The sequence below is a fragment of the Mugil cephalus genome, chromosome 6 (genome assembly GCF_022458985.1).
Source record: "Mugil cephalus isolate CIBA_MC_2020 chromosome 6, CIBA_Mcephalus_1.1, whole genome shotgun sequence".
NCBI lineage: Eukaryota > Metazoa > Chordata > Actinopteri > Mugiliformes > Mugilidae > Mugil > Mugil cephalus.
Genome location: NC_061775.1, coordinates 7,080,152 through 7,094,354, shown reverse-complemented (window position 1 = coordinate 7,094,354; position 14,203 = coordinate 7,080,152). Strand labels below are relative to the sequence as shown.

General features: G+C 45.1%; 1 protein-coding gene across 11 annotated transcripts in view; it reads right to left on the bottom strand.

Annotated features, from left to right (window-relative positions):
- The window catches only part of celf5a (cugbp, Elav-like family member 5a), a 172,238-nt gene that overhangs the window by 76,548 nt on the left and 81,487 nt on the right, over positions 1 to 14,203 (bottom strand). For 10 of the 11 annotated variants that reach the window (XM_047586699.1, XM_047586702.1, XM_047586700.1 and 7 more), the window contains exon 3: positions 4,030 to 4,078. In XM_047586699.1, the coding sequence (XP_047442655.1) occupies positions 4,030 to 4,078 (49 nt within the window). Of the gene's footprint in view, positions 1 to 4,029; positions 4,079 to 10,800; positions 10,852 to 14,203 lie in introns of those variants that run through there. The other variant, XM_047586707.1, reaches the window with a different exon arrangement.

Genomic DNA, 14,203 nt, shown 5'->3' with positions numbered 1-14,203 from the left:
TGCTAGATAAATTCATCATCAAAAACTGAGCCCAGAACAGTAGCGGCGCATGTATCCCCGCTCTCGCAATCTAAATTCCCGATCTTCCACTCGTTTTTTTTTTTTTTTTTGTCCTCGCTCTCCATTTAACTTATTGCCTCTTGTACTCTCCGTCTTTGTTCCGTCCCATCTCAGTGGTCTGGAGCAAACCTTCTCATTGTCCTTCAGCTGGAGTAAAGACACAAACACAACACAAAACGCGGCCCGTGAAAAGGAACGTGTTCAGCATATGTGCACGCTGTGTGTGTGTCTGCGTGGAACGTAACCCGTAATGGCCACGTCCCTTTGTGTGCACACGTGTCCCTGTTATCATGTAACGTCCAACTTCCCACTGAGCATGTTCGCGTGAGAGAGAGAGAGAAGGAGAGAAAGCGTGTGTCAGAGCTGTATGGGTATGTATGTGTTTGCCTGTTTGTCCTCTCTGCGTGGGTGTGTGCGTGGGCAGCAGGCCTGCCTCGAAAATGCCAGAGCCTGTTTCTAATCCAGGCCTCCTCAGTGGGCTGCAGCTCTAGCTGTGCCAGGCAGGCGTGCTGCAACACCGACAGAGCCCCAGCTGACAGCTAGCCTGCTCCTCTCTCTCTTTCCGCTTTCCGGACAATCTCTAAGCTAAAAACTTTAACAATGGGTTAAGCCGGGAAATGAGAAGAAGCCGCGAAGGAACATAAAAATGCAGCACTTGCACAGAAAACCCATTTAGCCTCTGAGCAGGAGGCGTACTTTGGGGGGCGAGCTAGAAAAGGAAGATGCAAAAATGAGGAGGATAGTGAAAGTAGAATGCTAAGCGCGGGGTTGCCGGTGAAAGGGTTAGGATGAAATCAAAGTGGTTAAAGCAGATTTATCCCGTGTAAGGACGCCGGGCTCTCTAAGGAGGCGCTGAACAGCCCTTCAAAAATGAAATATCAGCAGCAGTCAGTGCCAGTCATCAGTACCATGTGTGATGGAAAATCAATCTATTTCATATCAGAGACCGGTGGGGAGAAAATGAAAGAGACAGGTCCCTGCTGCCTCCTCGCTGTGCCTCTTTAAACGTCTCCCCAACAGAAATATCCGAGAATGGAGCGCGTCATCAGTGACGGAGACATTCACAGCGCTGGTGGCTCAATGTGTAACGGCTGCTGTTCTGCTAGATTAGGTAGGTGATTGGCCATTAATATTCATTTCACAGTGTGTCTTTGTTAGGCGGCAGCAGGGGCTGACTGAGTGTTTGGATGGATTTACTCTACCGTATATTTCCCTTTTAATTTCTATAGTCAAGCTTGTTTCTTCGTATGGAATCTATGAAGCTACCGAGTGTCTGAATGTATGGTCATTTCCACCAGTTTGTTCCACATGTCCAACGAAGAGAAGTCCACCAGTAACGAGCAGCCATTAACCTCTCATGACCACCTCCCGGTCGGCGATCGTATGGTCGGACGAAAATCAGACTTGTTTGAAATTCTGGTCGCCCCTCGTGAGCGTATCGCGCTGTTAAAGCAGAGCTATGATAGGTTTATGAGCTGATTTACTTCAACCTCTTGTCTCCCACCTTCCGTGTTTTTCTTCTCCTTCTTCTTTTTTTCCGTTGCAGTTCCGGAAACAATTAGTCTGAACGTGTCGTGTGCGGTCGTGTGTGGACGTACGATGTGAGCGGTCAGGTCGCATCAGAGCGTCGGGCCGTATAGTGTGAGAACATAAGTCGTGAGCTGCGAACTTTTAGCCCCTGTGGTTTAGTCGTACAGTTTGAGTACAAAGATTGAAAATATCGTACAGTGTATGCCCAGCTTCAGTTTAGATCAGATGTCCAATATTAAGTGGAATTAGAAGAACATGTTCTACCGTCTACCAATGTGCAGACTGTTGCTGTTTTTACTGCACCAATAACCAGGTAAGTGCAGCCAGCTTGCCTGGGCCTATCTAGTCTTAATAACTTCAAAGAGTTCTTCCTGGAGGAACCGAGGTCCAGCAGGCATAAAACCACAGTAACAGGTCTTTCCCTAATGGACAGCAACCTAGGTGCAGGTGATGTGAACTTTCCTCTCCATAATGAGATTAAGGGACTAATTAGTATGACTGTGTGTTCTAGTGTGACCGTGTGCACTGAGGAATATATGCCCCCTATTGGACTGGCTGCGTGGCCCCTGAGAGAGCAGGCCAGACTTAGCCTGTCCCAGGTGTACCTCTCTCCACTGGACTGAGAGGATAATTAATATTTTTTGCAACCGCTCTTCCAGCTCTTGAACACCAGTCCTAAACGTATTGATCTAAAAATTAAATCTTGGCGGTTTCCGTGGTTAAATACAGTAAATAAGACGCCAACTCTGAGGAGACAACAGCGAGAACTGCTGCAGAACTAACCACAAATGATCTCATCAAGAGGATTAGACGCAGAATGAGAACAGGAGATTTTAAAATAACACTCGAATGCATTTCTCTTCACACATTTCCTGCCTCACTGTTTCACTTCTACCTCCTAACCCATTAAAGTCACGCTTGTGTTTGATTGCCCCTGTGGCGGCACTCTGACCTGTTCATTTAAGATGATGTGCAACTCTCAGGTCTGTTCCAACACTCATTTGTTCCTCAGTGGGGTCCCCGCGGCCGGCCAATAAGAGGGCCCCATACTGACCAAAGTGCCCTGGGAGCTCTAAAAGCAGCCACTCACAACCAAGTAAAGAGACAGCTGAGTGTCATTGTTAATGTGGACACACAGCACCACAATGGCAAAATCAATGCAGCTATAGGGGACATCAATCTTGACAGCACAAGACCCCTTTGCTTGTCTCACCACTTCCCTACAGCTCCGAATGAATGGTTTAGAGAAGGGAGGAGGACGAAGTAGGACCGAAGAAAGCGAGAAAGCAGGAAAGAAAAAGAAAGAGAGCGAGAGGACGAAAGAAAACATGGGGGACTGACAGTGATCTTCTTCGGACTTTTCTCCATTCATCTCAAGGGGTTATGCTGTCCTTTGAAGACGGTGCGCCTCTGACAGACGGCCAAGTGGCCAGTCATCCCGATTCACCCAAAACAGACAGAGGTTTTTTAGGTAAAGCCTCAGATGTGCTGCGCGGCAGCTGTATGCATTTGGCACCATTTTTTTCTCGTTTTCACTTCCAAATCCCTCTCCTCGCTGCTGGATAAGAGAGACTAAAAACAGCATCCCCCTTTTTAAAAAACAAAAAGGCACTTGCTTTCTTACAGGGTGACACATGAGATGCACAGCAAAAAATAACAGCAAGGTTCATTGTCTCTGCGGCTGACTTGAAGGATGCTTCCTCATCCCATTAACATATATGCAGATAGGCAGTGAGTAAATGAAAGCCTCCAAAAACAGGAGAGATCAAAGAAGACAGAATTAAGGCCAAGTAATGAGGATCTTGGCAAGAACCTTGCAAATTTATTGATTGTTTGGCAAGCTGTGCATGCTCCTGCTCCCTTTTCTCTGCCTCCATAGCGTTTACTCTTCAGATCAAGCCGTGTGGGCTTTAACAGGGGCCTTTGCATGGCTGAGTACTGAGCCTAATCACTATCTAATTTACAGTGCAGTAATAATGTATTTGGAATAGGAAACAAGAAATTAAATAGGCAATAGGAAAGCTCAGCTTTACATCCCTTCAATGCCATGTTCTCCAGTCAATTAGAGCCGGTATGTAAGCTCAGGGAGGACAAGACTAATTCACAAACCCTGCGGATTTGAATCAGTAACAAAGGCGAAGCCGCCATACTCATGGAGGAAGGTTACAAACCGCCTCAAGCTGAGAGACATGCAGCCAAATCGAGATGACACGAAATCCTTGTCCTTGTTGAACTACGTTTGAATGATCTAATGTTCCCGGTTGTTGATGTGCAACTACATAAGAGTGAAACAGATTTGGGGATAGGACAGAAGAAGGGGCGTCAGCCGAATAACTGTGTAGCACTGGAATGGATGAAATCAGAGGGGAGGAATGAAGAGAAATAGCCCAGATAAGGCGGATGAACATGAATAAATGATGACGAAAAGAAGACAACTACCTCCACGACTCTCGCTGTCAGCCGGTTTCACCTGGATGGGGCGAGTCATCTGGAGGAGAGAAGAGAAAGAGCAACAGAGAGGTTAGTGCCGGCGACTCGGGCTGTCGTTGCTACAACGAGGGGCCGCAAACCAGAGGCGCCGAAAGCCCCGTTTCCCATACTAATAGCTGTTCTGCGATACAGATCAAAGTGGCTCGACTGGAGGGGAAACCAAAACACCATCATGCAGCAAAGCTCACTTGACACTACAGTGTTTCTGGTGCCCAGTATTCAGTGTAAACAAAATAACCCGACTTCTTATTCACACATGAAAACGGGATTTGTGTGCGTGTGCTTCCATTAACATTTGAGTTTTTTTCTTATCTTTTTTTTTTTTTTTTTTTTTTTTGCAGCAGAGGTTGAAGGGCTGCATATGCGTGTCTAAGTGAGAGAGGCCAAGGCAGTCCTAATAAAAGTGAATCCAGCCACAGGAGGAGAGATCAATGCAGGCCTATTGATCCGGGCCCTTGGGCTGTGGAGAGTGTCTGGCTGGGAAGGATTCTCTGGTTAGGAGGCTCACTCTAATCCACTGGACCCTGATAAGAATGGCATTGCCTGGATTAGATGCCTCTGTCATCACAGTCTTTGTGTCACGCTCTCCTCCTTCCCCAATTTTACCTCCTTCTTTTTCCATTATTGTTGTTCGAGCTGAACAATTTTAGCAGACTCGGGCCCGATTTGTTTGGAGGAAAAGTTTGCGAGATGTAGCTGTGATTTGCAATATGTTGGTTACAGCTGCTCTTTTTTTTTTTTCTTTTTTAAATTGATTATATATCCCTCCCACTCGCAAACAGCTTCTACACCCACCTACACACCCATATAATAAGTGTATGTAGCAGAAAATAAAGCTCGCAAGATGATCTGTGCTCACAGGCCTGGTACCGGCACCCCCTCCTATGACTCAGTCCGAAACAGATAGATTTAACAATAAAAAAGCGCCCACATTTTAATAAAATTGATGCCAAAAGTGGACCAAATTTGTCACGAGATTACTGGAACATAAAAGCAACCTTTTTACCACGCTCATCCCCCTACAGAACACCTTTTTAAGGCTTTTTAACCATTTGCCACTTTTGGACGTTCCAGTCAACTCACAAGAAAATCACCCGGCTCTGATATTTTTATAGCTACATATGTATATTTTAAACCCTCGGCCCTGTCGTGCGTTCTTTATTTTTTTTTATTTTTTCAGTTCCAGAGCGGGGATGAAAAGGTCAGATTTAAAGACAGGGCAGTCCAATAAAAGTATGACATGTTCAAGGAGAAACACCATAATGGGATTTTAAAATGTCTTAATAACATGCTGATATATGGGGGAGAGGCCTAGGTCCGATTCATTAAGTGCTAAACGTATCCATTTTCACCTTGAGGAACTGAGTAACCTTCCCTAGCTGAAATTATTCCATAAATTTACCCATCGTAAATAATAACTAGCACCATCTAAGACTTTGTGGGAAAACAGGGAGGATGTTATGCTTGGGAAGGCTGAGGTTTTAGTTCCTTGTTTTTTGGGTTGCTCCCCATCCTTCTCCCTCCCCGTCTACAAGTGCTTTCTTGTCCTTGTACAACATGAGCGAAGTAACCCTACGGTATGCTAATGCCAAGCCACAGGGCACACTGCTCCACAGCATGCACGGATAGATTACAGAATCAACTAGCGCCTGTTCAAAGCAACCTCTGAGACAGAAACACCTCCGAACAGGGGGCGAAAAAAACATCCGCAAGAGAAATTCACAGATAACTTTACGACTTTTGGTTCTTTCGCAGCAACAGTGGAAATCTTTGGATTTGACTTTGACGGGTCAAACGGACAAAAGACGCTTCGATCCTGCCCGTTGATTCTTCGTCTAAACGTATGATGGAGGGGGCCAAATCCGCGGCTGTGGCTCCTCCGCCATGCTATGATCTCAGCTGTCTCTGCAGGGTGCCCGTGTGTGGGAGGCAGCTCCCTCTAAAGCTAGTTACTGTTCAGCTTCCAACATGCCAGCTTAATGGTCTATTTATTTGCCCGAGAGCAATGCATTATGGTCCCGAACCGTCACCGCTGAAGGCTCTCAGTTTGTTAAACTTCCCTTTTGCACATAACAAAAATCCTGTAATTGCAACGGAAATTAAGTGCACATTGTACATCGGCATTGTATGCATGCTCACACATGCACAGACAGGATGCTTTGAATTAAATGCGTTAGTGTTGCCAAGGGAACCATTCACGAGCTCAGATGCACTGCCCTGTATGGGCTGGGTGTTGAAGCTTCTTAACACAACAGCAAAGTACTCTACAAATATCTTGTAATTGTATTGTATTTCGTTTACCTATTGGGGAGTGGTTGAGTGAGTGGAGGGGTGAAGAGGAAGGACGGGGCGAGATTGTGGAAAAAGACAACAAGAGATGGAGAAATAGGTAAGAAAGATGGAGTTCATAAAAAAGAGGAAACCAGCGAGAGAGTAAACGATGCCTGCAACTCTTAGATAAGACTGCCTGCCTGTTGACTGGCGTTTCTACGGCTCTGACTCCACCTTCCCCCCATTCACTTTCAAACAGAACACATGCACCCTACAAATACTGGATATTTACAGTACAACTCTTCCCGTGGAAAGATATTTTTGAGAAGTCTGTGCCAACTTACGATGCATTCGTGTGCTGGCGACGGGGCTGTGAAACATTGTGCGCGTGGTTTTGAAAAAACACACATTAGATGCGTTTTCACCAACACACAGCTTTGCATTCGGTTCTTTTGAATGTTAAAGTTCTTAATCTGTGAATGAGCTACTATTCTAGATTTTTCTTCTCGAGCAGCGTTTTGTTTTCACTGCGCCGATCTTTGCCACTCAAGCTGTGCTGCTCTTAGAGCTTTGACATATCTGTATTTCCATATGCTTTTATTGAGCCGCCTCATTTGCCCAGTTAAGCCTCGAGTCAGTCGAATTAAAGCTTTCAGCTCTGGCAAGCTACTGCTTTAAATGAAGGGTCAGATAGAAACTCCAGGGCCTACGGTATGTAATGTAGTGTGCAATATGCCTGGAATATACGCACATCGCCAGCTGGTTTGTCTCTCTTCATCATCTTCAAGACTGAAGGCTGGCTGTTCTTTTACTTAAAGCAGTGATCCACACAAAATGGTTCAGTCCTAGACCAACATATCACACGGAGGGTGTGCATGCTATCTAGAACAACCTTTTTTTTTTATTGACTTAACCACACTGCCTGGATTATACTTCCGTATCCTGGTAAAGTCTAGAGTCTGTCTAGAGAGCTCTTTCTGTTTAAACTATTTTTATATCCTAAGCTACAAAGAGCACCAAAGGCTCTGGAATCCAGCCGCAGAAGACATTCCACTGTCTGATTTCAAATTACAGCGACAAAGTCAAGGAACTGTAGTCGGGACTTGGTCTGTTAGTTATGTGGAGGATTTAGAGTCTACTGTTGGCACTATCTGCGACAGTAATGACTTCATGACTGGTAGAGTTTAGCTGGAATGAACAGTACAGAGCCCCAGACTATACATGCTGAAACCCCAGAGAAGCCCAGAGGCAAGACAATAATCCTGCTTCCAAAAATCTGGTGCAATTCCAAGTCCCAAACTTCTTTAACTTTCATCAGACTGAAAAGGTGAAACCTTCACTGCAGGAAAATGCAGCAAATAGAATTAAAACTGCAGCAAATCTTGTCCTATTTTTAAGAATCTCATTCCTCAGTAGAAGTTCTTTAAAAACAGCTGTGCCACAGCACTTACTTACAGTGCTGCAATAAAATAGCTCTAATAGCCATGCAATATGTGTGATGTCTTCTGGCTTTCATTCAGGTTTAATATAGAGTAATGTTTGTCCTGGGATCATTAATACGCATTAGTGGGCCATCAAAGCTCATATTGCTGCACTGCTCAGTAACAGGAGCATAAACAGCCCCCTTCTGACTGGGCCGTCTCTGCTGATATAATTAATATTTCCAATTATTGATCTGAGGGAGTGCTGAGTGGTGACTGTCCAGGGGCCCCGGCTTCAGCTAATAAATCTGTACTGTATACAGTAGGAAGGAGACGGAGGGGAGCGGGGAGACACCGAGAGGGGGGTGGGCTCGGGGTAATGATTTGCAGTTATGAAGTGCCTCGTTGCAATCACAATCATTTTTTTCATTAACAATAAAATTACAAATGCGGATCACATTTAAAAGGTTTACTCAGGCTTGGTAATGAACCATTTCTTAATATTGTAAATGAACTGGATATGAGGAAACATCCCACCACTTTTTCATGAATATGCGATAACGTTTTAGGGTTACAGGCACATTTTTATTCAGCTAATAACACCAATAACAATCATGCTTTATTCAAAGCCTGGAAGTAAACTCTGCAAAATACATCAGTTGCTCCTTTGTGCACAAAAGAGTCAAATTCTCTTTACTTGAGATATTATGTATTGGATATACAAGTCAAGGAAAATTCTCAGGGTTTTGTCGACACCTTTTTGTGTGTCAGAAAATATAAAGTATATACTGTAATATATGAAGTGAGATCATCTGTGTGTATTATTTTTTTTAATTAATTGCTTTCTAAAGTGTAAAGAAATGCATACAATGGACCTCGCAACTGACCAGATCCAAATGAAAGTTTTTTTAATTATAAGCCATCCAAATATTTCAAGAGAGTCAAGGGTGAAAATCAAATCTTTCATTTCAATTATAATCAAAAAATCTGTTGACAGCTGTTAATAATCAATTGACATACAATAATTGACCTGAGGAGGGAGGGAACAGCTCCTCTGCCTCTCAGCATCTTTGGTAAGGACGAGGTGGTGGAGGAGTACAAATACCTGGGAGTGACCATCGACAACGGACTGAGTGTACAGCTGTGTACAAGAAGGGCTGCAGCAGACTGTTCCCTGAGTAAGGTGAAGCCCTTCAGTGCATGTAGTGAGATGCTGGAGATGTTTTACCAGTCTGTTGTGGTCAACACCACTTTCTCTGCTGTGGTTTGCTGGGGCTGGCTGGCTCTGGCACTGGCTGCAGGAAACTTTGGAGGTGGTGGTGGAGAGGACGACGCTAAACAAACTGTTCTGAATCAATCGTGGATAATCCTGACCAACCTCTCCACCAGAAACATTGTGTATGTGTGTGTGTGTGTATATATCATATATCACATAACACTTTATTTCCCATTATCATTAGCATATCCTGAAACATACTGACTCACAGATAAAAGAAGCTGTTCATTAAGTATTAACATGTTTATGTTTGTGTGAGAAGGCATGTGCAGGTCTGAGTAATTACAGGACTTGATTGAAGTTTGACCGACGCACTCAAATGGGAGTTGCTATATTCCATGTGTGAATATAGGGCTGCAGCCTATGTGTGAAACATCTCCACATATGCGCTTGAATGCATGCGGGAGAATTCTTGGCGCGAGTGATTTATAATTTACCCATATGTGGAAATGTGCTGGCGGCAGCACTGTGGTGGTCCTGATAAGAAGCATCAGTCGGTGCTGAGGAGATGGCAGCCGCTATAAGCTTTGGGATTCCTATCAGGAGCAACAGGATTTAGAGCTGGAGGCACTGACGTGGACGGACAGACACCTGCAGACCTCAGCTACCCGGTATCAGATTAACGGAAAAATAAACTTATATTACATTATATTATATATTACGAGGTACAGTGTAAGAGTTTTGTCTTTTGAAGCGAAAAGTGCTATTTGGTTTTGCAGTGCCGTTAATTTGTATAAGCAAGTAACACTTGCTAACACTTTTTTTTCTCTCTTTTTTCCTTTTTTTTTCTTTTTACAAAAGCTAAATAGCCCTTTTTGGAACAAAACTGTTGATATCCATCTGTTACATGGACTGCTTGTTGTAATACACCAATTAGCAATGAAGCCACAGCTAACACACAAACATGTGCGATCTGTAGTACCATTACTACTAGCACCACTACAACATCTCTGATTAAGACCATTAGACCTTCTGTTGTTTGATGCCATCCAAGTTCCTGTTTATCCCTTTCCCCAAAACACTAACTGCCTCCCAGAAACAGTCTGAAGTTCATCTACCGAACGCTTTCCAAAAGCCTTTCCAACCCTCTCTATTATCATGGCTACACTCGCTGAAGTGGTCGGCCAGCTGTCTGACTGCTACAGCCCTCATTACGCAGACAGCAGAACTCGGCTCTCATCAAGATTTCATGAAGGTGAATGTCACACATCAAAACCATCTCATTTGTGGCGCCCCGTGACTCAGCAGACGGATCTGCAGCGCACGAGCACGCTGGTCCTCATCAGACTCTTTACTTCTCCTGTGTGGAGTATGATTAACTCAAAGTGGCATCTAAAAATCTCGCCTTCCACTTCTGAGGTTGCTTTTGACGAACCAAACCCTCGGAAACAGGCGCTGGCACTCTCGGGCCGCGCTCGTCCATCTAGTTGATTATGTCCTCCTGAGCTTCCTTCCAGTATTTGTATAAGAGACTCCTGCAAGACTTGTGCAGTGGACTAGGGCATGTGGGTGATAGAAACAGTGTGCAATCATGAGGGGCAGCAGATAGGGGGATTGCACTAATGCCCAAATCCTGTCCCACTGAGCCTGTGGCGGGGCATCCAAGAGATAAAGAGAAACAGAGGGGGAGAGACGTAAGAAAGGGGAGATCTTTAAAAGTTTTAGAGATGCAGAGAGAAGAAAGTGGGAGGGGATTTATCACTAAGAGAAACAAACAAAAAAAAAAAAAGAACAAAAACAACTGCCTCCCACCCCTCCTTCTCCTCCACTTCCTGACTTATGAGCCACACTTTGGTTATCAGGGGAAGGGCATCACTCCCAGACATCTTTGGCATGGCTGCTTTTCAAGCCCAGAGAGCTATTGACATGGCGTGTTACAGTAATGCGTGAAGCAGTGGGAGACTCATTGTAAATCTGTGTCAACAAATGCTGGAGCAGCAGCAAGCTCCATCTCTCAGTGTGTGTGTGTGTGTCTGTGTGTGTGTGTGTGTGCGCGCGCGTCCGCCTTGCTTTGCCTCTCTCTTGCATTTACCGACCTATCTAATGAATCTTATCTGCACAGCACACTGGAGGCTTAAGCTTTTGGTGGGCTCACATCTCTCCCCCCCACACACACACACACGCACACACACAGACACTGTCTCTCCCCCTCTCTTTCATATTTCGCCCGGCGTTTCATGTGGTTTACGCTCTTCAGTTCATTTTGAGGAACTGTCCACACAAAGATAAGGATCGTGACGGCGGACCCGAACCAGTGGCTTCAGAGGGGCAGCGTCGTGCCAAACCCAGCACGCAGGCAGGACGGCGGTCGGCGGCGAGCGGGACGCGACGGAATCACAGAGGACATGTTCCGTGACGGAATTATGCATTTTCGGTTTGTGTGGCTTTAATGCTTAAAGGCGCCCTTATGCTCCGACACCATGTTTCCAGTCCGACTTTGATATTTGCTTTGAAGATCGTGTCCTTTCCTGACCATCGGTGGTCTGCAACTTATGGACGTGCGGTGATGAGGGCGGTTCTTACACATGCACTTGGGGCTAAATAAGATCCACAGAGAGATTAACTCGACTATGTACCTCAATAACAATAAATAAAATACTAAAAAGCGAGAAATAAATGGTGCGAGCATTATTGTGGCAATTCTGAAACTGCTGGTGCACACAGCGCTTAAGGTGAAGATCAGTGAGAACTTGAGAGCTATGCTAAGATTTATCATTTTCAGATCAGTCACATCATTAATATCAGTAAGTTGGTGTGTTTTCTAACCAGATAGAGGAAATAGACCACATGTTGAGTCTGCAGTGCATCCTGTCTTGACTTTACTTTTTAGTTACGCTGGCAAACAATCCTGTTCAATCTTAGTTCTCTTCTTTATCCAAGTTGAACTAGACATGAATTGATTATCCAAATAAATGCATAGAATTGCTGGATGGAACAATATAAACACAGATTAAACCTATGGAAACGATGCAAGCACAATCATTAGTTGACTTGACGATTCCTTGAAGTGCCCTCAGACACATTAAAGGCGTACGCTGCAGTTGACAACTCGTCTAATGGAGCAAATTTACCAAACGTACCAACCACACTTTAATTAAGCTGTGAGAGATTCACTATTGTTACTTTTGCGCAGCCTTACATTCACCCTTCCATACTCATCCAGATTCATACATGGACTCGCAGAGATACACACATACGCACACACACACACACACACCCTTAGCTGCATGTTTCCTTTACCCTCTGTGTTGAGCCCAGAATGCTCCTGCTGCTGTCACAGCAACTCCAGGATTGTGACAGATTACGGCCTGCTGCCCTGACCATTTGGAGCCAAGAAGTGTTGCCTGCCCACTGACTCATAAGTCTTGGCATACCTATGCCGAGTTGACGTTTCTTTAATGGTCCCTGGACCTCCAGTAGGAATCTTTTTCCTGAGCACTATGATTGCCTATTAGAAATTCACCAGTACTTGCATTTTTTCCCTTCACTCCCTGTGCCACCCCTCACAGAAGGACAGAGGACCAGCAGAGGAGGAGGATAGAGATAGATGGCGGGACGGAGCAAGATAGGGATGCAGCCAAGCGTGTTGGCTTTGGTTTGGAGAAAGGTGTGCGGGGTGCCAGGAACAGAGTGACAGAGAAATTGGAAATGGAAGCTGAATGGGAGACAAGCCTCCACAGAAATGGAGAGTATAGCTATTAGTCCCTCTGCTAATTAAAAAAAATAGTAATTTGTTGCTGTCTTCCAGCTTCTTCCTATCGCTGTATTACTTTGCTGCTGCTGTCTACTCTGACTGGAGGATTTCTTCTGTCTTATTAACCAGACACAAGGATCAGTACGACGTACTGGTTATTACTGATGGGACAGCGTCCGTGTATTATCCTATAGGACCATAATCAAGTTGGTAAAATCTGGACTCGGCACAGTCGTCCTGTGCATGTGTATGTTTGTCTTTGTGTGTGTGTCCATCAAAGGGGGGGTTGCGAGAAGGAGCCAGAACTCACAGGATCGACATAGGACCAGCCTGCTCCGTCCATCTGCTCCAAGCTTCATTCCCAGCATATCAATACCCCACATCTGACACACACACACAGACACACACACACACACAGCATTCTGTCACCTGCGACTTCTCCTGGTTCCATCAGTCTCCCACCACTCCAGCTCTCGGCTGTAAAGCCTGCTTATGTTTCATACCGACACTTAGAGAAAATCCCTGCTTGTCTATAAGTCACTGAGCAGCGCACAAAAGGGACAGGCCCCCGCTTTCTAGACTCATCATCATCTCCCGCTCCTCTCAAGTCTGACGCGGCGACGCGGGGAACTTGTTTGCTAAATAAATACAAACCCTCTCGCCGTGTCTGCTTCAACCTTGAACCGCACGGAACCTGAGGGCCGGGCCGGCGGCACACTGGCCTGACCTCTCGCCAATTCTCCAAATCTGCAGCAAACACACTCTGACGAAGTGAGAACAAGAAGCACTAGAGCGGAAAACACATCGGAAGTGTCTTTGCCAACTCCCACTCCTCACTGCCTCCCAAGGCCTTGTGCGGTTTGTTTCACTGGTGAGGTCTGGAGTGGGTGACTGAGAGTGGTTTGGGGCAGTGTTGTAACCGTGTGGAATAGAAAAAAAAAAAAGTTTGTCAGGTTAGAAAAGAAAAAAGAAAAAAAAGCAAATATGTGAAAGTTTGAAGGCATGGAGAGTCAGGTGCTTCAGGCGCCTCTTACACTTATGTTTGGGTGTCTTATTGTACCTCAGCAGCAGTTTGTCATGGTACCAACATACAGACAATAGCTCAATAACTGTGCTAGACTCCAACAACCGTCTGAGGACTAAGTAGATTATGTTTATTCCAGACAGGCCAGACAACACACACCGCTGGCACCGTCTCCGCTCTGTGTTGCACCGCACACTAACTCAAACTCAGGCTTTTTTCATGTGGTTAATAACTCGCAATAATTGCATAATAACTGTCATAGGGCACATATCGATTTTTCACCAACTGCACAAACACACATGTTATTTCTTTTTTTTACTATATAATGGGACAGATCAGGTCCAGTAGCCCCCTACTCAAGTGTAACAGAAGTGAGCCACCAGGTCTACCTGCGGTGAGACATCTTCTTTTTTTTTTTTTTTATGATGTGCTAGCTT